General features: G+C 38.4%; 2 protein-coding genes across 8 annotated transcripts in view; one reads left to right on the top strand and one right to left on the bottom strand.

Moving 5' to 3' along the window:
- Window positions 1-5,184, top strand: part of LOC131193945 (methylcrotonoyl-CoA carboxylase beta chain, mitochondrial-like) — a 32,845-nt gene extending 27,661 nt beyond the window's left edge. For 6 of the 7 annotated variants that reach the window (XM_058174407.1, XM_058174409.1, XM_058174408.1 and 3 more), the window contains 3 exons: window positions 526-607; window positions 3,422-3,515; window positions 3,695-5,184. In XM_058174407.1, the coding sequence (XP_058030390.1) occupies window positions 526-607; window positions 3,422-3,511 (172 nt within the window). In that variant the 3' untranslated portion in view covers window positions 3,512-3,515; window positions 3,695-5,184. The remainder of the gene's footprint in view (window positions 1-525; window positions 608-3,421; window positions 3,516-3,694) is intronic. The other variant, XM_058174411.1, reaches the window with a different exon arrangement.
- A 415-nt stretch (window positions 5,185-5,599) lies between these two features.
- RPE65 (retinoid isomerohydrolase RPE65) lies at window positions 5,600-23,567 on the bottom strand. The gene is made up of 14 exons (XM_058176663.1): window positions 23,557-23,567; window positions 22,714-22,796; window positions 19,883-20,033; window positions 17,391-17,498; window positions 17,153-17,294; window positions 14,643-14,790; window positions 14,278-14,359; window positions 11,103-11,235; window positions 10,687-10,826; window positions 9,524-9,653; window positions 9,010-9,124; window positions 8,831-8,925; window positions 5,978-6,089; window positions 5,600-5,751 (listed from the first exon to the last, which is right to left on the bottom strand). The coding sequence occupies exons 1-14, from the start codon at window positions 23,565-23,567 to the stop codon at window positions 5,600-5,602; spliced, it is 1,602 nt and encodes a 533-aa protein (XP_058032646.1).
- Window positions 23,568-25,618: the final 2,051 nt, after the last annotated feature.

The raw sequence follows: 25,618 nt of genomic DNA, 5'->3' as shown, positions 1-25,618 counted from the left end.
ACACAAACACACAAAATCTCACAAAGCTGTATGTGGCATTTTGTGTGTGTGTGAGTCAGTTGTGTTGTGTGTGTGTAAAGTGTGAAAGTGTGAGGTTCCTGCTTGTTGCAGGGGCCATTTTGGGTGAAGTGCAGCTGCTTTTACATTGTGTGAGTCAGTTGTGTTGTGTTGTGTAAAGTGTGAAAGTTGGTTTTTGGTATCTCTTATTGTTTTGTATACTTTGTTAATTATTTTTATTATTTATTGTTATTGACCACGCCCACTCAGCCATCTGACCATCAAGCCATGCCCACCAATTAAGCCACGCCCACAGAACTGGTAGGGAAAATTTTTAGATTTCACCCATCCCGAACACTGCATTCTCACAACAGCAGGTTTTGCACATACCTAATAATCAATCTTTGCTTCTCATTCTTGAAAAGAAAACCTCTGTAAGCTCTTAATAATTCCATACAGAATCTTCATTTATATAAACCTGAAGATATAGCAATGTGTCTGTTAAAAAACAAATTCTTATATTTTCAGGCTGCAAAATGAAAGTAATGCACTTTACTCCTCTGCCAGGATCTGGGATGATGGAGTAATCTTGCCCCAGAGTTCAAGGAAGGTATGCACTAAATGTGTTTTTAGGACTTTTCTTTCTTTTTGTTCTCCAAAAGCTCATTTTTTAAATTGCAGTTTATTTTTCCTTTTAAAATCAGCTGTGTCATTTTAGTTCCTTAATCTTACCAGATATCATAGACTGAATTATCCATTGCTGTACATTGAGCAGTATTCAACACAATGCTTCTTTTTCCAGACAAATCAGTTGCTTTCTTAGATTTGAAAACAATATGGAGATCATGAAATCTATCTCAACTTGGGCATCCTTTGGATATGTTAATCTTAATTCTTGTTATCTCACCTATGGCCATGTCTGTAGAAAGTTTGGAGATGGATACCTATACTTTCAGAAGGCATTTTGGTTTGAAAAGTCTAATTTGTAGTATGTTTCTTCTTTATTTTATTATTAACCAGTGTTATGAACTTGGTAGACATGATGATTTTACTTTGTTGGTAAAAAGTTTCCCAAGATTGCCCAGTTTAAAAAAGAAAGAATCTGTGGACTACTGTAGAGTAGATTAGTAGACTATCAGTAATCAGAGTAATCCTCCTTACATTCCTAGTTTGTCCAGCTGGAGCACTTATCTCTTCTATCAAGGTACCTTTATTGCTGTTCTTAGGAAAGACAAATAAGTGTCCTTTTTTGGATTTTTTTGTTCCAAACCCAGAAAAGCAGGAATTCTGAAAATCTTGTGAAAACCTGTAACCACAAGAGATAGCTGTGCAATAGTCTTTCATATGATGAAGAGTATAATGAAACATTCTTTTAAAACAATAAATTCCTTTAAGTTCACTCAGACAAAGTGGAAAGCAAGGTATGCAAAGAGCAAAAAACAAACAAAAAACCCCAAGTAAATAATGGTTTGTTAAGAATTACTTTGTAATAATAAAAGCGACAAAATAAATAGTTTTCTTATCATGTCTGCAGAAAGCCAGCAATCCTGTTTGAGGTAACTCAATCCCTCCTTGGTAAGGAGGGGGTGGTGAAACATCCATGGGGCTATGTGTAGGTTATTTAAAGCATCTATTAGTTAAAGTTACTTTGTTTCATTTTTAGTTGGACTCAACGTAACAATCTCAAAGGCACCTGGGTTAGGAAGTTAGTTATATGGACTTGGTTATATAGACTGAAGAGGTAGACAAGGTCCTCGGGACTGTAAGCACAGCCAACTACCGTATTTTTTGGAGTATAAGACACACCTTTTTCCCCCAAAAAAGAGGGTGAAAATCTGGATGCGTCTTATATTCCAAATGTAGCTCACGCAGCTTCTCAAATGGAGTTTTCAGAGGCTGAAAGAAGCTTCAGAAAAGAAGCCCCCAAATGGAGCTTCAGAAAAAAAGCCCCGAAACAGAGCTTCAGAAAAAAAGCCCCCAAACAGAGCTTCAGAAAAAAAAGCCCCTAAACAGAGCTTCAGGGAAAAAAAACCAAACCCCCCCCCACCAAATAGAGGTTCAGAAAAAAAAGCCCCAAACAGAGCTTCAGAAAAGAAGCCCCAAACAGCTTCAGAGGCTTTTTTTCTGAAGTTCTGTTTTGGAGGCTTTCAGAGGCAGAAAAAAGTTTTTTCTGAAACAGTGTTTCAAAGGCAGGAAAAAAAAGTTAAAAAAAAGCAAGGAACAGAGCTCACAACCAAGGAACCTGTTGCTAAAATACACCTCTGGGAACAGCTGATTGGGGGTATTCCGGGAGGCCAATCTACCTGCCAATCAGCTTTTTTCTTATTTTCCTCCCCAAAAACTAAGGTGCGTCTTGTACTCAGAAAAATACGGTATGTTTTAGATCCGTGTGCCTCCTGGTAGATCAAGATTTTTGAAAAGATAATACATTATTGGATCCAGGTAGTGATGGATTATCCTTGAAGGAGAGAATAGTCTTGTCAGCACTTAAGGAGGCAGTGCTCCTTTCTTTCTCAAGAAACCTGTGGTATTAGACAGTTTTCATCCTGTCTTTAATTGTCTCTTACAGAAAGTTGTTGGTGAAAATTGGGCCACAATGTCAGAGGCACATTTAAGAAGGGTATAGTGCTAAGATTGCAGACTTACGATAATTGCTGATAGAACCAATATGGCGGTAGTGTATCCATCCTGGCTTTTCTTCTGTTTTAAAACTACATTTAATGCAGTACATTTTTTGTAGTGGAATATCAGAAGTTATTGCCATTTGTTTATGCGAAATTAAAATGTAGTGGATATTTTTCTATGAAGAAAATATGGCTCATGTTGGTGTCATGATGAGAAACATTAGTGTTTCAGAGAATGTAGTAATCAGGAATGTAAAAACCCTAGACTAAAATTGTCTAGGACTGTTCTATTTGTACAAACCAGCAGTTGTTTCAAATATCTGAATTTTGGGATAAAGATTCTTTAAGACATTAATAGTATATTCTGTAATACATATTTATAGGATTATCTTAATTTCATTTGATCTTAAAATTCTCTGTCAAAATTGAATATTAATTTGGTTCCTATTAAAAAAATTGAATAAATCTGTTTTCCTCTATAAATATCATCCAACTAATTATCATGCATCTGATTTCATATTTCTAATGTTTGTGCTAGTGGTATTGATCACTGAGAAATGTATATGCTCTTTTCATATTAATTGTATTAAATATATAAGAGAATCTGTGATTAAAATGCAGCATTTTTTTTCACTAATTTCAACATGTCCTATATTGTCTCTTTCCTGAGATATCCATTCTTTCTCATTGGCACATGGCTTTGATAATGCACATGGAAACCTCTGTATTTATTATCCTACTTTTTCTCTCTTGATCTGAATTCAACATTATCACTGATACTAATTTTTATCTTTTGACAGGTTATTGGACAATGTTTAAGAATTATGAAGCAACAAAGATACCGGATAGTGTCCATGCAACAATCTTCTTTTCCTATCATGAGAATGTAAGCAAGTAAGTTGGCTTATAAATAACTGAGTTTGAGTATCAGATTGGGCTGATGTCAAATAATAATACATTAAAGTTGCCAGTAAAATACCATTATGGCATCACAATATAAAAAGTACCTGGATGTAACAAATATTTATATGTTTGCCATTTAATCATGTGTTTTTCTTATTTATATGCTATAGGTAAAAGTACAGACACTCTCAAGTCAATCTTGACTCTTCTACCCAATGTGACACATCCATCTGTGATCTTGGCAACAATATAGAAGAAAAGTACTTTTTACTTCCCAATGTAACTCCAATGTTAGAACACTATTATGTATAATTTATATAATCAAGAATTTTTTTAAAGTCTCAAAGATTTAAAGCAATTGACACTAACTTTTTCAACTTTGAAAAAAACTTCAAAAATGCCAAAGACTAGCTCCCAGCACCTCAATCCTTATAATAGATTAATCCAGAAGTTCAAGGTGTGTGTGTGTGTGTGTGTGTGTGTGTGCACGCGCGCCAGATGTAGAGCAATATACTTTTTATGGAATCTTCTCATATCTTTTCACCAATTATATCAAAACCCTTTTTCTAGTTATAAAGGTTTTCACTTCCCAGAACATACATATACAGAACATACTGTGAATATGTAGGTGTTCAAATCTGAAGATACAAATACAGGTAGCCCTTGACTTATGACCACACTAGAGCCCAACATATCTGTAATATTTGTTTAGTGAATTTTTCCCCATTTTATGACTCCTAACATGGTTGTTAAGTGAATCACTGCAGTTATCAAGTTAGTAAAAAGGTGGTAAGCAGGGGGGAAATGCTCCCGGTTCAGATCGGATCGCCCAATCTGGTAACGATGGCGGCGGGTGGTTCGGAGAACTGGTAGCAAAAATCCCTGGCCCCCCTCCCCCCATGCCCAGCTGAGTCGTGTGATCATCAGAGGTTTTTTTTTTTTTACTTTTAAAAGCATTTTTTCTTCAGCCGAAAAAATGCTTTTAAAAATTAAAAAAAAAAAGCCTCTGGTGATCGTGCTACTCAGCTGGGATTGTCAGAGGAGCCTATTAAAAGCATTAAACCGAAGAGGTTGTAGAAAAAATGCTTTTAAAAATTAAAAAAAAAGTTGGCCACACCCACCCAGTCATTACCCCTCCTGACCAAGCGACGCCCACAGAACCAGTAGTAACAAATTTTACGTTTCACCACTGGCTGTAAGTCAATATGGCTTCCCTATTGACTTTGATTGTCGGAAAGTCACAGAAGGTGATCACATGACTCCAGGACACTTCAACCTTCATAAATTAGTCAATTGCCAAGCTGCTAAGTTTTGATCATGTGACCATGGGGATGCTGCAATGGTTGTAAGTGTGAAAAATGGTCATAAATCACTTTTTTCAGGGCTGTTGTAACTTTGAACCATCACTAAATGAACTGCCGAGGACTACCTATAGTACAGTTGAAGATAAGGAGAAGTTATGACTATTTAAAAAAAAAATATTCACATTTTACATAATTTTTATTAGACAAATCATTATTTGTAAGATAAAGATGTTTAAGGTATCAGAGAGATCAAATTCAAAATATCATTTTCTCTGATAAGTGAAAAAGATGAATTATTTCATTTTAATTTTTAAAAATAATTTATGTTCAAATATTAAAAATATAAGAAATCTAAAGTTGTTTCTGAACTAATAATTTGCTAAATACTTATTTCTAATTATTCACTACTTAATCTGCCAGAGTTCAAGGTTATTTGTTATGTTTCACCCATGTTCTATTACCAAACAATGTTAACACTTTTAAATTGTAAATGTTTATCTGAAGTTTACTGAGATTATAATGCTGATGCTGTTCATCAGAATCTACAGTATTAACAACATTTAATTATCCTTATTTATGGTACATTACAGTCAGGAAAGCATTCTTAAAAATGGATACTTTCTTAAGTATTAAAATATTAAAATTGGGCCTCAGCACAGGAAATGATTAATGTTAAACTAATTTTGCAAATCACTGGCAGATAATTAGCAGAATGCTTTATGTTGTTCTGCACATTGTATGAAAAAGAAAGATTGATGGACAAGACAGACATCATGCTTTTTTGAAGAGTCCATGGAAAGTAACTGGGATATTTATGTCCACCTGTGCCCTGGCAACCTCACTCAGATTCTTTGCATTCAGGATCAAAAGATAGGCAGGCTTTGGTCCAGAGCCAGGACTGATGACTATGCTCAGGATAATACCTGTATCAAAATAAATGCAAATTACTTAAACAAAGAAACACAAAAACTTTAGCACAGATAGTAGGTTTGAAAATACAGTAATTCAGAAATATACTGATTCCCCCAGGGAATATTTAGTGGGTTTAATTATTTATTAAATCCTTTTCATATATATATATATATATGAATTTATCCAAATTTGGATAAAGCCTTTTTCTCAACTTTAATCAAAATGTCATAACTTTACCATCATCCTCTTCTATAGCTTCTGGGTGAGGAACAAAGATTGGTTCAGAAGGATATGTATCTGGTTCTTGCCATACCCATGTCTCTTTAGTTTTAACATTCATTTTGCAAAGCTGGAAAAAGAAGATTTTCATTTTTAAAAATGCATTTTTCTAAAAAGGCTGGTAAAGAAGTCAATGCATCACTAGTAGGATGCATAAAACTTTCTGGCTCCTAAATCTTCCAATCTTAAAATGGCAATTTTGAATGTTTTGAACATCAATTCATTATTTTCCATTTTTATCAATGGAAATAATGTCAAAGAAACAGTAACAGATAATATTTATTGCATGGAGTTACCCCATGTGGATTGTGCTGCAATGAGTTGTCCTGTGGTGAGTTTTCTTATAGCGAGTTGGCCATGGCACGTTGGCTATGGCAAGAAGGCTGCAGTGAATTGGCCATCTACAGCGAGATGGCCGTGGTCGCTGCAAGTTGTCCCATTCTGTCAGTGCACATTTAGGTAGACCTCAACTTATAACCACAACTGAGCCAAAAATTTTTTTTTGCTAAGCAAGATAGTTGTTAAGTGAATTTTGCCCCATTTTATGACTTTTCTTGCCACAGTTGTTAAGTGAATCACTGCAGTTGTTATGCTAGTAACATGGTTGTTAAGTGAATCTGGCTCCCCCATTGACTTTGCTTGTCAGAAGGTCACAAAAGGTGATCACATGACCTCAGGACACTGCAACCATCATAAATATATGCCAGTTGCCAAGTGTCTGAATTTTCATCACATGACCACAGGGATGCTGGAGTGGTCGCATGAAAAATGGTCATAAGTCACTTTTTTCAGTGCCTTTGTAACTTCAAATATTACATCATTCAGTGAATAGATGTAACTTGAGGACTACCATACATTGTTGTACTTTACATTTGTATTGATAATCCTGCTAAGGTTGGTTGTTTAAGCTTTGGTCTGCTCTGCTTTTTGTTGTTTCTTGCTGCTATAGTGCATTTAAATGAACTGCATTTTAAAAAGTGAAGATTAAAACTTAACTCTTTTGGTTAAGAGTTTATTTGGATCAACCTGATCTGGAGATATTCCATCTTTAGTTCTAAATGGGATTGTACTATGCCTTCTGGGGCTGGCATTTCACCTAGGGATCTTTTGGACTCACAATTTCTGCTTCAGGAGATGGCAGCCATGGTGATGTTGGCCTTTGCACAGATTCAATTGATGCACCAATTGTGCTCGTAGCTGGACTAAGAGGCTCTTAAGGCAGTAACATATGTGCTTTGGTTATTTATGTTTGGATTTTTGCAATGCACTATACCTGGGGCTGCACTTGAAGACCATCTGGAAGCTACAGATGATGATGCCTTGGTGTGCCCATGTAATTTTTTCAGGTTCTTGGTATGCCCATTTAATTATGTCAGACAACATAGTCTTTGCACTGCTTACTAGCAGGCTTCCAGGTGCAGTTTATGGTATTGTCATCTATGAAGCCGTTCTTGACATAGCACTGGTGGCCTGTGGGCCTGATGCATCATGTGCAGGCCATGCTCACCCCAGCTCCGTGAATGGGAAAAACGTTGCCAAAAGTCACATGACGGCAATGTGATGCCGTGAATTTGACACCTGTGCCTTATATAGTCTGGCAAAATTGGCAAGTTCTGGGTCCCATCAATGAAGTAATGCCACCTTTTGTATTGTAGTGTCTGCCCACTGCAATAGCTTTCCCCTGATATTCTTACGAACCTCACCCCAACCATATTTAGATGAGTCCCTCAGACTGGCTCTTTTCCCAGGCTTTGGGCTAGAGAGAACAGCCAATCCTTGTGGGTTGTCTGATCTGAAATGATGGCCAATTTCTTTGGACAATATTTTTGTATGTAAAACAGTATTGTTTTATTGTAAATTTTAAAATTTAAATTTTGTATATTGTATGTGACTCTGAGCCACAATGGACTTGAGCAGTTTATGAATGGAATAAGATGAGGCATAAGCTGGAACCACAACAATATAATCAAGAGATAGGGAGCTGTCACCTTGATTTGATCACCCTATATTGAAAGTGAAAATTCAGGCTTACAAGAGGCTCATAATCTTTTGTAGAACAGCATAACAAAATATATATTATTTTAGTGCCTAAAAAGAATATATTTTGTATTTTGTTCAAATACAAGTCAGATTTGTCCCAGAACACAAAACAGATAAGTTAGAATTGGCTACATTTTAAAGGCTATTTGGTTTTGTACAGCATGCTCAAAGATGAAACTTAATGCAAGTCTCAGAAGGCATAAAATCTATTTTTTATCGAAGTATGAAACATTTGCATCTGTTCATTTGGTCAAATACATTGTATTTTCTTGATAGTTTGAGCTCAGGAGCAGATTGAGCTAGGATGAGCAATGCAAGTAATCTGTTTGAATGGAAATCTATTAGGAGCAGAGCTTTATGAGAAACTCAACCCTTTCGCATTATGGTAGCTGTGACTGCTGTCGAGACACTATGACCTGGAAGAAAAATTTGTTGTATAGTTGCTATCTATGGATTTCATACTTGATATGTTTTTTTCCTATAATAAAGATAGGCATCCAGAGTTGGCTTTGCAAAGTACCGTATGTGTGACTCCCTTAGCACCCTAGGGAAAATGGAGCATTCCCTCTCTCCAACAATGATATTATTTTCCTGTTAAATTGGAAATAGACTTAAAAGTAAATGTAATAATAACCTGAATAGCAAAAGAAGCAGTTCAAGATGATGCACCTATCTTGTATATTCCTATGAACCATATAAAATAGTTTTGCTTTAGACTTTCCTTTGCCTTTTTGCAAAAACAAATCTAGTCTATTAATATCTAATACTTACTCTGTCTGGAACAAAATGATTCAGTCCAAGACCATATGCATATGTATAAGGTTTCCCAGAATATTTTGCATAGTTTATTTGTGGAAACTCAAATGCTATAAAGCAAAACAAACACATTTAATTGGTTTCTTGTATTTGTTAGGATGGTCTTTTTTGCTTTTTGCTGAGCTTAGCCTTACCTTGTCGTGGTCCTGAAAAAATAACTTCTGGATCCAGCCATATGGTATCATCACTGTGCAGAATTGCTGTTGCTGTTGTATTAGGCAATGTGATTAGATTTTTCCCCGTATCAGCCTAGAACATCGCCCACAAAAAGAAAGTAAGAAGAAACATTCTATACTGTGTCCCATTTTTCAACATTCCATCTATTCTTCCAACAATATAAGTAAAAGATCTCAGGAACTCTTTTTTTAAAAGTCTTGGTTTTAAGAGGGAAACTGAAACACTAATTCAATCATGTTCTCTCAAAACATTCTTTTTTATTATTCCTGTATGCAAATGCCTCTTATTCTTTGGGAAAATACAAAATATTGCTCTTGAAAATAATATTGCAAAGAACGTCTGAACATTAACACACACCCAACCATCCCAATGTACATTGCATTCTCTATGAAGTCCTTACTGGCAATATCTGTACACATTACATGTGCAAAATATTGGTTTTCTTTTCAGTGTATAATACTTAATTCTTACCTTTTCAATATTTAAGGGAAGGACATACCGTCGAACTTCAGGTTGAGGAGCTTTTTGTGCGTTTTTCTTCACTTCTTCCCAGTTTTCTCGTAAATTGGCTAAGTATAAGTAATTGTAAACAAATTCATATCTATAGAGGAATAAAAGGCATCAGCTTCTCAATGAACAGGTCATGGGATCTAGCCTAACAGCTACCTATTTGACTATGGCAGAATAATAATTTCTGGGTCACTGAAATGTATGTGCCAAAAATATCACTGTATGTAAATTTATATTTTTCTATTAATGGCACCCAAATCAAGTATAGCTATGGTCTAGTGGTTAAGGCACAAGGCTAGAAAGCAGAAGACCATGAGTTCATGTCCCTCCTTAGCTATGCAAGCCAAGTGGGTGACTTTGCACCAAGCACTGACTCTCGGTCCAACCAACCTCACTGGGTTGTTCTTGTGGAGGAAATAGGAGGAGAAAAGTGTGCTGGATAGGTTTGCATCCTTCAGTTATTTATAAAAATAATAAAGGTGCCATATAAATAAATAAAAAGTAACCACAAGAAAATTAATAAAACTATTAGTACTAGCCAAATCAGGACCTTTTCAATATCCTAAAGTATCTCATGAAAAGTCACATATATTTTGTTAAATTCTTTGTCATCACAGCATTTTTCTGTGTATGCTGATACACAGTCTACTTTGTTTCTTACCCTTAAAAAGAAAAACTGACCTTTAACAAATGTCACTTGTACTGTTAAGAATAAATTTTACCTTCTATTCAATCAGAGTTCCTTACTGTGGTTGTCAAAGGCAGACTGATGCTAGTCCTATATTTGTGTGCTTCCTTTCTTTTTTCTTCTATTTTTATGTGTGCCACTAAATTAACTACCTCTTGACTTTATTCTGTTATTGTATACTCATTTGAACATAATAATAAACTAATGTGATAATCCCTGAAAGCAATCTGTTATACTGCAAATATATGAAGAAAGGATAATTGAAAACAAATGAATATATAGAAGTTATTCAAAAGCCAGTTTTCTGAACTAACATTCTTCAAATATATCCTCAGCTAGAAGATTATGGCATCTGGAGTCCAGTAACTGGGCTAGGAAGATTGCTTTTAATTATAGTTGTATCATTTTCTGTACACATAGGTTTTTCAGTACCTACCCTTTCCATGTACATAAATCCACAATAAGAAATCCATTATCCTCATAAGTATTAATATGATGAAAAAGATTAAAAGGTGAAGTTCTGTATTTGATATTGAGGTACTCCCCACTTTTCTTGTCAGCAACATGCATCCATACCTTTAAAAATTAAATATTATTAAAACTTTGTTAAATAATAAAACTATATTCTTGTGTCATTGTGTATATGTGTATATGCATCTGTGCGGGTGTAATTATATGTTTAAATAGCTTTGATGATGGAAAGTGCCTTTCATCAGTTTCAGCTGATACACACGCATATGCACACACACACACACAATTACACATGCATGAATACACACAATTATGCATGCATACATGCACAAACACACATACAGAGCATGGCAAAGGGACTAATAAATTTAAAAAACTTACCCCCATCTTTTCATTCGACTCAAAACAGTCCATGTAGTTGGCTCCCCAAAGACTCCAGGAAGAAAGAAACTTGAGCAAATTAATTTTCACTGGAGTTTCCACAAACACAATGTAATTCGGAGTTAGCCCAAAACTGTTAGGAAAGACAGTTGATGATCGTATATGAGATAGCATAGCATTTTGCATATGTACATGAGATTCAAAATGTAGGTTCATTTTTCAAATGCCAATAGTTTCTTGTTTGCTTCTTGTTGGGCTAAATGTATCAGTGTCAAATTTGAACTCAGTAAACACTGTTTTATACAAATGACAAGAATGCTGGGTCCATGTAGGACTGGAGGGATCTTCATCTCAAAGGAGCAGGTTCATAGCTGGGGGTGGGAGAGGCAGAACCTAGATTCATCGTTGTCACTAGAGGTGCAGGTAGCTTCAGTGATGGAGAGTGCCTTTCATCAGTTTCAGCTTATCTAAAAACTGCAACTATTTGGAAAGAGAGCTATGCAACCATTACCCATGCTCTTAATTTCCAGGTTGGGTTATTACAAAACATTATACGTGAGGCTGCCTTTGAAAGTGGTCTGCAAACTTCCATTGCTTCAGATTAAAGCAGCTGGACTGATCAATAGAACTGGCCAATACAATTATTTTAGGCCAATACTTTATCAAGTACAATGACTGCTGGTCCATTTCTGGGTCAAATTCAAAGTGTTGGCTTTCAACTTTAAAGTTCTAAACTTCTCAGGGCCAGGTTATCTGAAGGAGCATCTTCTTGACGTTGGTCAAGATCTTTCTATTTTCCCAGGGTATTTATATAGTGTTTTAACTGCATTTTTTATTTTAAAATAGTCTTTTAATGCATATTATTTGTTTTTCAATGATTGTCTTGTTCCTGCCCACTTTTATTTGTATTTGATTTGATTGTATATGTTTTAACTTGGGCTGTATTATTTAGGGCAGCAGTCACCAACTGGTGGTCCATGAGAAAATTTTGGTGGTCCGTAGAAAAATTATTTGCATTTTTTATATTGCACTAAATCAGGGGTCCTCAAACTATGGCCCCTGGGCCAGATACATGCAATGAACATTTGTGTTGTAGCCAGCCCGGGCGTTACATCAGCCCCTGCAAACTCCATCTCTCAAGGAGCCAGCCGAAGTTTCACATGCCGCTCACTGAAGCGCCTGGATTCCCACTGACGGGATGGGGTCCTTCAGGCACTTAGCTTGGCCTCCTGTTTAGTAGCTCCAGCCCCTCCCTCTGTCACAGGAGATCAGGTGCCTCAGCGAGCAGCACGCAAAACTCCCGCCACCTGGGAGGAGAGGAGCGCTCTGGAGGCCAAACCCTGGCCTCAGAAGCCTGCAGGCATCCCGAAAAGGCCACCCAAATCCCCAGGTTGTTTGCTCCACCACACCTGGGCCTGCTAGACACCATCTGCCCCAAATCAAGCAATGGGGAGGGACTGGCCAGCCGAGGTGGCGGCAGTGACCCGATACGATCCCGCTTAATGGCCACGCAGATGGAGCCCGCACTGGCTGCTTCTCTCCACTGTAGTGCTTCCTGGATATGGCTTACCACTCCGAGCCCAAAGTGGCGGGAAACAAAGGCTGCCTTGGCACTACCAGCTGGCACAAATGTATCATGACGAAGGCAGAATGCTGTTGCCACACAGACAAGTGGCACTTCGCTCCGGTCATCGCCACGGCCGTTTCGGCCCACCTGTCCTGCTGCCCCCCCTTGCTGCAACAGCACCATTACCTCATTCCAACCAGCGAGGGCTGCGATACTGCTTGCACGTTGCATCACTTGCAACATTGCATTTATCACCCTCTACAGCGGAGATTTCCAGCCCCACCATGAGCTGCCCAGCAGCTCCCCGACCGGCCTGTGCACCTGGGTAAAGAAGCTGCTCCAGGATGACCAATGGGCCAGTCCTGTGACTAAAGCCCTGGAATATGGTACCGACTTTCCCACCGATGTCAGCAAGCTACCATCAGTCTTTCCGTCTTCTTTTTCCTTGCTTCTCCTTGAGAGAAGGAACACAAAAGAGGTTCCTGAAAGGCTGTGTGCCCAGATCAGGCATTTTCTCTTGGGCCTCCACCCGGAGGCATCACAGAAGCAGAGATGGGCGGGAGGCCAAGAGAAAGTGCCTGGTCTGGGCACACAGCACCCCAATGTCAAGCTAGGTTGACGTCCCCCTGCATCAATCCAGCAGACAAAACAGGAAAGGGGTGGAGGGAAACAAAGTATGCCTGAGTGGGAAGCCAGCGAACCAGAGACCTTCCCCATCTTCACAGGAGTATGGGACTTCTTCCAATCGGGCTCTGAGCTCCCTTGCATATGGTTCTGCTGCTAAAGGATGGGTTGCAGCAGTCCCAACTTGGCCCATGACAGCTCCTTGCAATCACCCATGCCAGGATTGCTGCAGAGAATCTCCCCCTTAGGGGTCTTCTTGTGTGGATCAGAGGGGGGAAGAAATTCCAACTTGGGGTCTGCTTCGGCCTCCTGGTGTGGGGCTTTGGAGGAAGGCTGGAGGGAAGTGCCGCTGGTGACAAAGAGCCGTAGGACCTTGTTCCATTGGGACTGCATCATGGCCTGGAACTGACTGACCATCTCAGCCCTCTGACCCTCCAGGCGCCGGTACCTGGCCTTGCACTCCCACAGGTCTTCCTTCTGCTTGGAAAGCCTATGCTCCTAGTCCTCAATGAGGTGCTTCTGCTGAGCAGTCAGATCCAATTTGAACTGAGCCGGCTATTTTGCCAACTTTCTCGTGGTGGTTAATTAGCTCTAACAACTGCTTCCTGTTGGGGTACTAAGGAGTCTGGGCTGGCAGGCGAGGAAGGGCTGGGAGAGAAGGGGAGGGGCGAGTAAAGGCCGGCGAGTCGCCCTTTGACGAGTAACATCAAGTTGGCCATGCCCACCCACTCACATGACCACCTAGCTACGCCCACCCAGCCTGTCATTAGGCAGATCGTATTAGTGGTCCGTGGGATTTAAAATCATGAATTTAATGGTCTTTTAGGTCCAAAAGGTTGGTGATCCCTGCTTTAGGATGTTTATTGTAATAATCTTGGCTATTAGATGGTTTTAAAACTTAAATAAGTAAAATGATAAAAGAAATATTTTATAAAGCTATGCCTAAGGTATTTAAATACATCTTTTTGTGGAATTGCCTTTTACCTGTGCACATAAGACGGCTTGAATCTTTCACTGCAGGGAAACTGAACCACCACTTCGCATTTTGTCATTGGATCTTTCTTATCTGAGAAAGACAAGGAGGTGGGCAATGCATTTATCTGTGTTTAGTTGTATAGGCTAATTAATAAAAATTCATTAAAAAAAAGGAAAAAAAATTCTAGTGAATAAATAAGCATTCAGAATTTAAATACAAGTCTTGATTCTTTGAATATTAAAAAAGCCTTTTTTTTCAGAAATAAAAGTATTCTAAAGTTTTAGCTATAAAAATCTATATCAAGTTGGTTTAATCTGCACTGGAAGGGAGAAACATTCTGATTTTAGCAGCTGATGCTTGAAAGCGAACAGACCTGCTTGAAGGGGAGGTATCCTTACGATATTATAGGCAAAGGATAAATTCTTTCCGAAGCAGTTGCCAATATTATAAACTGTTCCATCATTTTCAATATGAGGGTGTGCTGTGACCCCGTTGACTGAAATATATTTGCTGATATCCACCTGAAGAATATAGCAGAGTAATTTGGTAATTTGGGGAAAATCCATACATTGGCCACCGACAAAATGCATTCATTATAAGCACATTACATTGTGTTGAATGTATTTTATGATTTTAAATAAAATAAACATAATAATTTGCTTATCCTTAAAAATTTGTATTTTGTGATTTTTAAATAAAGCATACTACAGTAGATTGATCAATTAGGTGGGAATAGAAAGCATATCCTAGGCTAGAAGGCAGTGGAACAGGAATCTTAACCTTATGTTGTTACAAAACTGAGCCTTTGTGCTCAGAAATACAGTATCTGAAAATGCTTTGTGGAATAGCAATGGAAATGAGTTTCTGAACAACTACAGGTGCAACTTTTGTGAATTTAGAGAGGGCCATAATTCTCTATCCAGCTCAGAAAAACTATTTTCTTTCAAAATGTAAACAACAAGATTAAAAGAACATACAACATAGAATAATAGGATTGGAAGGGACCTTGGAGGTCTTCTAGTCCAACTCTCTTGTCCATGCAGGAGAGATCTATACCATTCCAAACTTTCTTTGGGTTTGATGGGATGAATACAAGGGATCATAGAATATTATTACAGGAGTGCAATTACATTCATCTGCATCCAGCACATAGCATTCGGTTGAAAGATATATATCCCTTTCACTTACTGGCCACAAATAGGATGAACAATTCAACTGCTGAGCTATGGTTACTAAGGGGAAAAAAATCACATAACTGCTCTGGAATTATAACATCACTTCTGCTTCCATTGTTAAATTGCAAAATCTTATATGGTTCTAGCATTAATTCTAAACAGTCTTATTTTTATTTTTAATAGTGCTTTCTGGTAATTCTTGTACTAAACGAGAATAGGATTGAATGAGATTCTAATCAGCAGATAGAATATACAGCTCTGTATAAGACCATATTGGAGATTATATCATCTCGAAAGATCCATCTGTTAAACTACTGAAGTTCGCAGATGACACAACAGTGATCAGTCTCATTCAAGACAATTATGAATCCGCATACAGACGGGAGGTTGAATGACTAGCCTCGTCGTGTGACCGGAACAATCTGGAACTAAACACAATCAAAACCATAGAAATGATGGTAGAGTTTAGGAGAAACCCTTCCATACTTCCACCTCTCACAATACTAGACAACACAGTATCAACAGTAGAAACCTTCAAATTTCTAGGTTCTACCATGTCGCAAGATCTAAAATGGACAGCTAACATCAAAAACGTCATCAAAAAAGGACAACAAAGAATGTTCTTTCTGTGCCAACTCAGAAAACTCAAACTACCCAAGGAGCTGCTGATCCAGTTCTACAGAGGAATTATTAAGTCTGTCATCTGCACCTCTATAACTGTCTGGTTTGGTTCTGCAACCCAACAAGACAGACATAGACTTCAAAGGATAATTAGAACTGCAGAAAAATAATGGCTACCAGCCTGCCTTCCATTGAGGACCTGTATACTGCATGAATCAAAAAGAGGGCTGTGAAAATATTTACAGACCCCTCAAATTCTGGACGTAAACTGTTTCAACTCCTACCCTCAAAACGACGCTATAGAGCACTGCACACCAGAACAACTAGACACAAGAACAGTTTTTTCTCTGAATGCCATCACTCTGCTAAACAAATAATTCCCTCAACACTGTCAAACTATTTACTAAATCTGCACTACTATTAATTTTCTCATCGTATCCATCACCCAGTTCCTTCCACTTATGACTGTAACTTTGTTGCTTGTATCTTTACGATTTATACTGATATTGATTGTTTTCTGATTGCTTATTTGTAGCCTATGACCAGTGGTGGGATTCAGCCAGTTCGCACCACTTCGGGAGAACTGGTTGTTAACTTTCTGAGCAGTTTGGCAAACTGGTGGTTGCAAGAAATCATTATGGCAGAGAACCGGTTGTTAAATTACTTGAATCCCCCCACTGCCTATGACTATCATTAAGTGTTGTATCATAGTGTTAAATTTGTACCCTATGACTATCATTAAGTGTTGTAAATGTTGTACCTTGATGAAGGTATCTTTTCTTTTATATACAATGAGAGCATATGCACCAAGACAAATTCCTTGTGTGTCCAATCACACTTGGCCAATAAAATTCTATTCTATTCTATTCTATTCTATTCTATTCTATTCTATTCTATTCTATTCTATTCTATTCTATTCTATTCTATTCTATTCTATTCTATTCTATTCTATTTCAATAAAATGATCTATAAATACTTTTTCAATTACTGTTCCCATTTTAGGTGTTCTGTAAGTGATACAATATGTGTGCCATGAATACTCATTTCCAATTTTCATTTGTCTCTGTCTTTAATTTATAAAAAAGACCTTTTTAATTGTTTCCAGATTTTCTGTGTTGACTTTTGTTAAGAAGTTTGTCTCAGTACAGGCATAAAAATCATCTCCCACAGGATACACATTCACCAGGGCATTGTCAGTGATCTCCACACCTTGGAAGTATGAAAAAAATCTGCCGGACACAAAGAAAATAGATTATTTCTAGATTGCTGCTTAATACAACAATATGTTTCAGGCTTTCCATAATTATACCTTTATTTTTTTTCACCTGGAAAATATATTTTTGCATGGATCTGGGTAAGCATATGTTCCAAATTCTGTGATTACTATTCTCTTCTCAGTCATTGCTCTAACATAGGCATCAGTTCGAACAAATCTATGGAGAAACAAAGCAAGTTTATATATTGTGTTCCATTCTACTTACATCTTACCAGCTCATTTCTCACTTCTATTAATATATTCTAGAGCCATCTCTGGGATGAAACGCAATCCTAGGTTTGTAAATACTCCATCCATATCTAAGAAGCAGAATGTGGATGAGAAGAAAAAAAATCTTCCTTTTATTTCCTCCCAATAATCTTAGAGAAAGTGTTGCAATGTTCCAAAGGACTTTTGGAATTGATGAAGGCAAACTTAATAGAGACTTAATCTGGATGAAGAAACTAGATTCATTCATGATACAACAACTGCCCTACTTTCTTTGGACTTAATATGGGAATACTTGCATTAGAGAAGTCCAATTGACTTCTGCATGAGCCATGCTTTCCTCTTGCAGATATTCATGTTAAAAGAGCAAATGCCGCAAGGAAGCAAACATGCAGAATTCTTTAATGATCTTTAATAGGTCACCTATTATCAGAAGTTTACTAAGTAGATTGATCATAAGTCAAGGACTACCTTGACTTATTCATTGTTTATGTGCTTTATAGTTCTCATATTTCCTCCATACAGTTTCTGAAACAGATTTTCATTTTACAGAACCTAAGCAGTCAAAAATCCATATTCTGTTTTTGGAACAGAATAAACTTTTGATGTAAATTGGATTTTAATGAATTGATAAGATTTATTTATTTATTTATTTATTTATTTATTTATTTATTTATTTATTTATTTATTTATTTATTTATTTATTTATTTATTATTTAGATTTTTATACCGCCCTTCTCCCGAAGGACTCAGGGCGGTGTACAGCCAGATTAAAACAGTGCAATAGACAAATTAAAACAACAGTTAAAATAACATATTATATAATTGGCCAAAAATTAAAACCATCAAATTTGACCCCAAAAATAAAATACCCCAGTTAAAATTATTAAAATTCAAAAAATTTAAAAATTTAAAAAGTTAAGCCAGTCCCGCTTGAATAAACAAGTATGTTTTCAATTCACGGCGAAAGTCCGAAGGTCAGGTAGTTGATGCAAACCAGGGGGAAGTTCGTTCCAGAGGGTAGGTGCTCCTACAGAGAAGGCCCTTCCCCTGGGGGCCGCCAGCCGACATTGCTTGGCGGACAGCACCCTGAGAAGACCCTCTCTGTGTGAGCGTACGGGTCAGTGGGAGGCATAAGGTAACAGCAGGCGGTCCCGTAAGTACCTGGGCCCTAAGCCATGGAGCGCTTTAAAGGTGGTAACCAATACCTTGAAGCGCACCCGAAAGACCACAGGTAGCCAGTGCAGACTGCGCAGGAGCGGTGTTACCCGGGAGCAACGTGTGGCTCCCTCAATCACCTGCGCAGCTGCATTCTGGACTAACTGAAGCCTCTGAGTGCACTTCAGGGGTAGCCCCATGTAGAGAGCATTGCAATAATCCAGACGAGAAGTGACAAGAGCATGAGTGACTGTGCATAAGGCATCCTGGCGAACCTGGTAAAAGGCTCTCCTGGAGACGGCTGCCAACTGATCTTCAAACGACAGCCGTCCATCCAGGAGAACGCCCAAGTTGTGCACCCCTTCTGTTGGGGCCAATGACTCGCCCCCAACAGTCAGCCGCAGTTGCAGCTGACTACCGGGGTGCCGGCATCCACAGCCACTCCGTCTTGGATGGATTGAGCCTAAGTCTGTTTCTCCCCATCCAGACCCGTACGGCTTCCAGGCACCGGGACAGCACTTCGACGGCTTCGTTGGGGTGGCCCAGGGTGGAAAAGTACAGCTGAGTATCATTAGCGTACAGCTGGTAACTCACCCCGAAGCCTCTGATGACCTCGCCCAACAGCTTCATATAGATGTTGAACAGGAGAGGCGAGAGAATCGACCCCTGAGGCACCCCACAAGTAAGGCGCCTCACGGTCGATCTCTGCCCTCCCGTCAACACCGTCTGCGACCAGTCAGAGAGATAAGAGGAGAACCACTGATAAACGATGCCTCCCACTCCCAAGCTCTCCAACCGGTGCAGCAGGATACCATGGTCGATGGTATCAAAAGCCACTGAGAGATCTAACAGGACCAGGGCAGAGGAACAACCCCTATCCCTGGCCCTCCAGAGGTCATCCACCAATGCGACCAAGCTGTCTCCGTGCTATATCCGGACCGGAAGCCGGACTGGAATGGGTCTAGATCAGGGGTGTCCAAACTTGGTCCCTTTAAGACTTGTGGACTTCAACTCCCAGAGTCCCTCAGCCAGCAAAGCTGGCTGAGGAACTCTGGGAGTTGAAGTCCACAAGTCTTAAAGGGACCAAGTTTGGACACCCCTGGTCTAGATAGACAGCTTGATTGGATGAGTTGCTGGACTGTAGAATGGAGAAAATAGGCAGGAAGTGTAACTTACCTCCTGTAATAAGTGACGTGGCCTTCCTTGATATCAAACTTGTGAAGAAGTGCTTGGCCATCAAACAAATGATAAAACGGTTCTGATCCAACTTCAAATAAACCAGGCCCACATCTGAGCAAGCTGCCTTTCAGCCAAACTGGAACCTTGCCTGTTACAAATCAGCAAAAAATATTTACTAAAAAGGTTGAGAAATGAAGGTCCTATTGAGGTTTCACTATCTGAAGTAAAGATACTTTACTTATATATAATTATATAGTAGTAATTATATATTACTACTTGCAACTCCTGAGCGGTGTTGGGTTCAGCTTTCTTTCTTTCTTTTTTCTTTTTCTTTTTCTTTTTTTTGCATTTATATCCCGCCCTTCTCCGAAGACTCAGGGCGGCTTACACTATGTCAAGCAATAGTCTTCATCCTTTTGCATATTATATACAAAGTCAACTTATTGCCCCCAACAATCTGGGTCCTCATTTTTCCTACCTTATAAAGGATGGAAGGCTGAGTCAACCTTGTTAGTCAAATGGCTAAAACTGTCCAATACTGAGTTTCTAGAATCTCTTACTCAGGATTAGTTATGGTGGCTGGAAATGCAGGATTGACCACATATGGGATTGCAAGGCTGGATATTTGCCTAGTTATCTGCCTGCCTCACAAACCTCCATTCCACATCTTTCTGAAACATATTTTAGATAATGGAGGGTTACTTATAGTAAGAATATAAGGTTATAGCAGGTCTGAGATAGGTCTAAACTTTTTCAAAGCACAATTAGGCATTCTCTTGGACTCAGTGTTAAGTGGCTTGTGGGAGATTGTTACCTCGCTTTGGTTATCTAGATTACTGGCATCCAGACAGGACTACTGTACTATGTTCTGTATGGAGCTGCTTTTATAGCTGGGGTGTCAAACTAGTGTCATCACGTAACGTATTGCGACCTTTTCCCCCTTCGGTAAAATGGTAGCTAAAACAGGGTTGGGCGTGACCGGCATGTGACGCATCTGGCCTGCAGGCCGTGTATTTGACACCCCTGTTTTATAGTATCAGAATATGGTACGGGACAATTTAGGTCACAAATCCTACTTAATACATATAATTTAATTTAAGTACTGCCAACAAATTGCTGCTCGGCCTCTGGTTGCACACAACCAGTGAAAGAAAGATTATACTGAGAAAAAGTTTGGTCAATCTTAAAACAGAATATATAGGTAGTCCTTGACTTAGTCCATTTAGTGACTGTTTGAAGTTACAACAGCACTGGAAAAATTAAGTTATTACTGTTTTTCACACTTATGACTGTTGCAGTATCCCCATAATCACATGATCAAAATTCAAGCCCTTGGCAAGCAGCATGGATTTATCATGGTTGTATTGTCCCAGGGCCATGTGTTCATCATTTGTAACCTTCCTAGCTGGTTTCCAACAAGCAAAGTCAATGGGAGAAGCCAGATTCACTTAAGGACTGCATGATTCATTTAACCACTGCAATGCCTCGCTTAACAAATGTGGCAAAAAAGATTGTAAAATGGGGTTCAACTCTCTTAATAACTGTCTTGTTGGTCTTAATTGCGGTCATAAATCAAGGACTACCTATATAACTGCCAAACCATTCCTTCACCTCTAAACTTTCTCTTAAGATGTAAATCACTTGGAAATGAGCAGCTCATATTCCAAAATGCTTGTGTGCTCTTTCAACACTAGCAAGATTAACAGCTATAGTCCTATGACCACCTGTGAGAACAGCTGGGATCTCTGATACAAATAAGACTCTTTTTAGCATATAACTTTATACTATACCAGGGGTCTCCAACCTTAGTAATTTTAAGGTTTGTGGATTTCAACTCCCAGTTCCTCAGCCAGCAAACCTGGCTGAGGAACTCTGGGAGTTGAAGTCCATAAGCCTTAAAGTTACTAAGTTGGAGACTCCTGTATTATACCCTCACAATGTAAGTGTTTAGAAAAGCCCTAGACCTAAATATTCATTTATGGGGGATAGATACAAAGATGCAGAAGTTCTGATCTTGGGTAACACAGGAAACTTGATATCATCTGGAATTCATTACTTTCTAACAATAGTCCCTCTGTGTTTTGGTACCTATTGCTTGCTAGTTTAACTACTGTATGACTGTAGCCGACTGATACATAATGATTTCAGCTTGAATTGCTGCAGAATTTATAGTTAGAACAAGGTATAAACCAAGTTCTTCATTTGTGGAAATGAAGAGATTCAAAAATTCAACCTTACATCTACTGCAGTTAAACTAATATTGTAAATAAAATGTAGTTTAGAATTATCCATTTTTATTCCCTAAAATGATTCCCATTTTAACAAGGTTGCATTAACACAAACTATAGTGTAAAACCATTGTTTTCATATGAGTCCTTATATTCTGTAATATTCTAATGAGATATCATCAAAAGGAGAAAAAAAATACATTACAATTTAGTTTGTTCAATCTAATGTCATTCTGAAATTTTGTACTTAAGAGCCCATCAATGCCAACCAGCATGGCCAGTGACCAGGTACTGTAGCAATGGCAATATTAAACACCTAGAAAATGGTCTTAATTATGTGAACTGGGCTTGGTTTTCTGCAGTAAATTCTACCTATTCATTTTCATTATCTACATCTTGAAATAATTTTATTTTCATGAAGGCAAAAGAAAGCTGCAGAAAGGTAAAGGTGCCATCAAAGTGAGCTCAACTCATGAGGACTACATTGGCACATCCATAGTTTTCTTGACAATTGTACAAAAATGATTTCCCATTTCTTTTTCCCAGGCTAGGCTGTAACACTGGACTCCTATCTATGTGCTAATCGGGACTGACACAAACCTGTAACATTAGCAGTTATTGGTGAAGACAGTTCTTCTGCAGTCTCAAAAAGCTTCTTGTATCCACCAGCTGGATGCTCAAATCTGCAAGATGTTAAGAAAGTCAAAAGTGATTGATTTAGCATTTTCTTTAATAGTTTTCCTAATAATTGGATGAAAGAAGAAATTTGGAAAGTCTTTTGTTTTAGCATAGTTGTTGTGTTTCTAGATACCTGCTCAGGAAGGAAGGGATATTTTCAGCAGCAGGTATAATAGTCTAACAATATAAAATTCCTTCAGTAGATGAAATTGTACACTTATATGTGCCAATTATTTTCCCATTCTTGCATATACCTGAACCCTTCAGTAGCATTATTTTCTGTAGCCTCATCCTAAGCCTTTTTTTTTTTTTTGAAAATCAGGTTTTCAGCTATGCTTGCCTAGTGAAGCTCTAGGTATATATAATTTTGAATAGCAACAGTTCTCCATAAGTCAGACAATCAGAAAGATTAATAAATGAAACATAAGTGGCTCTGCTCTTCAAAGGAAAAAAAACCTAATTAATCTAAGAACAACCAAATAATTTTATTATTAAATGGAAGTCTAACTCAATAGACCTTTATACAATAAGTTCAATTTCAATAGTTAAAAGTAGAGAAAAAACTGTTTCTAAATATTCAGTTTTTCATCATCAATAGGATTTTAACTTGTTTCCTTCCATAAAATCCCTCAGATTCTTAGCACAATGCTTGACAGCATACAGGATGTCCCTCCTGCTTCTAGAAATAGGCTATCTAGCATCAGGACTAGACTTATTTGGTCAGCATTAAATCTTTATTCATAGAAAATCCTAGAGGATACTTACCGGCTAGACATTTTTTCCTCAGGAAAGAATGGAGCCTTTCCTGAGCCAAAGACGGAGCACCGAAGTAAGAGATTTGTGCTGGATATTTATATGAACATTGTCTTACTGATGGAAGCAATTACCTAAGGAAACTTATGAGCCAATCAGCTTGGCCCTAAGAAACAGAAGCATCTTTCAGGGCTCAAATTCTGCTGGAGATTTTGTCCTGCTGTGGTTTGCATATTTTCCAGGGACCCAAATCCCCATAGCAGAAATGGATTAGGAAGAAACAACCAGAGGAAACAAAGAAAGCTATAGTCACACAGTCTGTAACATGCTCTTCTTGGCACCAGCACTTTGCCCTATTTCCAAACTTCCAGCTTAGAGACACTGGCATACTGCTAACTCCAATTTTAAGAGGAAAAAAAATAGTAGTCTCCCAATGCACCACAGATTCAGTGGTTACCCTCTTCTATTCAGGAGGAGGTCTCAGATAAGCATAAAAGATTACAGCAGTTAATTCAGAATTACTTTGAGTCAAGTAACCTGTACAGACTTTTCAATATATTTTAAAAGAGCAACCCTCCATTCATCATAATCATCATCATTATCATCATCTATTAAGGGCACAGCACAAAAATATAACCTGCCAACATTCCTTTTGTTCTTCCCTGAACTTCTTATTTGCATATTAAAAGAATGGACAAAGGCTAAAGAAAGAATGGGTTAGGGTTAAATAAAATACTTTAACCTCCACTTAAGACCTTCAAGTATTGTCCAAATTCAACATGGTTCTGGTCATTTGTGGTGTGGATGTTTTGACACATTGTGCAAAGCCTAATAATGCTTTCATACTGATGGAAGCTTCACCCTTCTAATGTAGAGCCATACAGGTAGGTAATACTAGACTTACAATAATTCATTTATTGACCCTTCAAAATTACGACACTTATGATTGGTTTTCATACTTATGACCATTGCAGCATTTCCATGGCCACATGATCAGTATTTGGATACTTGAAAATTGGCATGTATTTATGACAGCTGTGCTGTCCTAGGATCATGTGATCACCTTCCTAGTCAGCTTTCAACAAACAGTGGGGGTAGCCAGATTTGGTTTATGACCAAATGATTCATTTAACAACTGTGGCAAGAAAATGGGCAAAACTCACTTAACTGTCTTGCTTAGCAGTGGAAATTTTGGACTCAGTTGTGGTCATAAGTCAAGGACTATCTATATTGGTTTTAGCATTATGGTATTTTTTGTGATTTTATGCCCTCTTAACATTTCTTGGTTTCTTTTCTCATGTTTAGTATGAAACTTTTGCCTATTTATTTTAGGATACATAAATATGTAATTTTTTATAACTGGAAATTATAGAGGAACTGAATAAATTACAATTTATAATGCCCTTCTTTATTTCAATTTCACTTTTAATTCTGGGTCAGAGCAAACCATTAGAGTCCAGAAATACTAAATTAATTGTTATTGTACATATGACATTGAAACATCTCTATTGGATGACTTGTATATAAACTGCTTCGTTGTCTGAGCAATAGCAGCCTGCTGGAAGGGGAATATTTTTGGTTTGGCTAGGAATACTGATTCTCTACAAAGGAAACCCAGGTTGTATCAGAAAGACATAATTTAGAAACCAATGGGCTAGAAGGCAGGAGAACAGCGTGTCGGCAACCGAGGGAGAGGTCTTCGGGCTTGTGGAGACCCTCCGTTGCCGAGAACGGAGCTGTGGACGGACAGCTGTGGACGGACAGCTGTGGACGGACTGTGGACGGACTGTGGACGGATAGTGGATGGTGGCGGTCAGTTTTCGGGCGATGGGGGGGTATTTCGGCCTGGTGCGGCCTGAGGCCTAGCCGCGGTTGCCATCTGCGGCGTTTAGGTCGCGGCTGCCATTAGTGGCGTTTATGCCGCGGTTACCATCAGATGATTCCGGACTTTGGACCTTCGGACTTTGTATTGGCCTGGACATCGGCCGACCCCCTAGCCTGCGCCGCGGCTACCATCAGCGGCGGTATGGTGGCCGACTCCGAACTGAGCTCGGACTTTTTAATCGGCCTTGGA

This window comes from Ahaetulla prasina, chromosome 3, assembly GCF_028640845.1.
Source record: "Ahaetulla prasina isolate Xishuangbanna chromosome 3, ASM2864084v1, whole genome shotgun sequence".
NCBI lineage: Eukaryota > Metazoa > Chordata > Lepidosauria > Squamata > Colubridae > Ahaetulla > Ahaetulla prasina.
This window is presented reverse-complemented; position numbering and strand designations above follow the sequence as displayed.

What these genes read in the sequence shown, in the direction of transcription:
- RPE65 (XM_058176663.1), bottom strand. An exon ending in AGTCGAATGAAAAGATGGGG is followed by an intron (nt 10,827 to 11,102) that starts GTAAGTTTTTTA and finishes TAATTTTTAAAG; the next exon opens with GTATGGATGCATGTTGCTGA. An exon ending in AGCTATAGAAGAGGATGATG is followed by an intron (nt 5,752 to 5,977) that starts GTAAAGTTATGA and finishes ATTTTGATACAG; the next exon opens with GTATTATCCTGAGCATAGTC.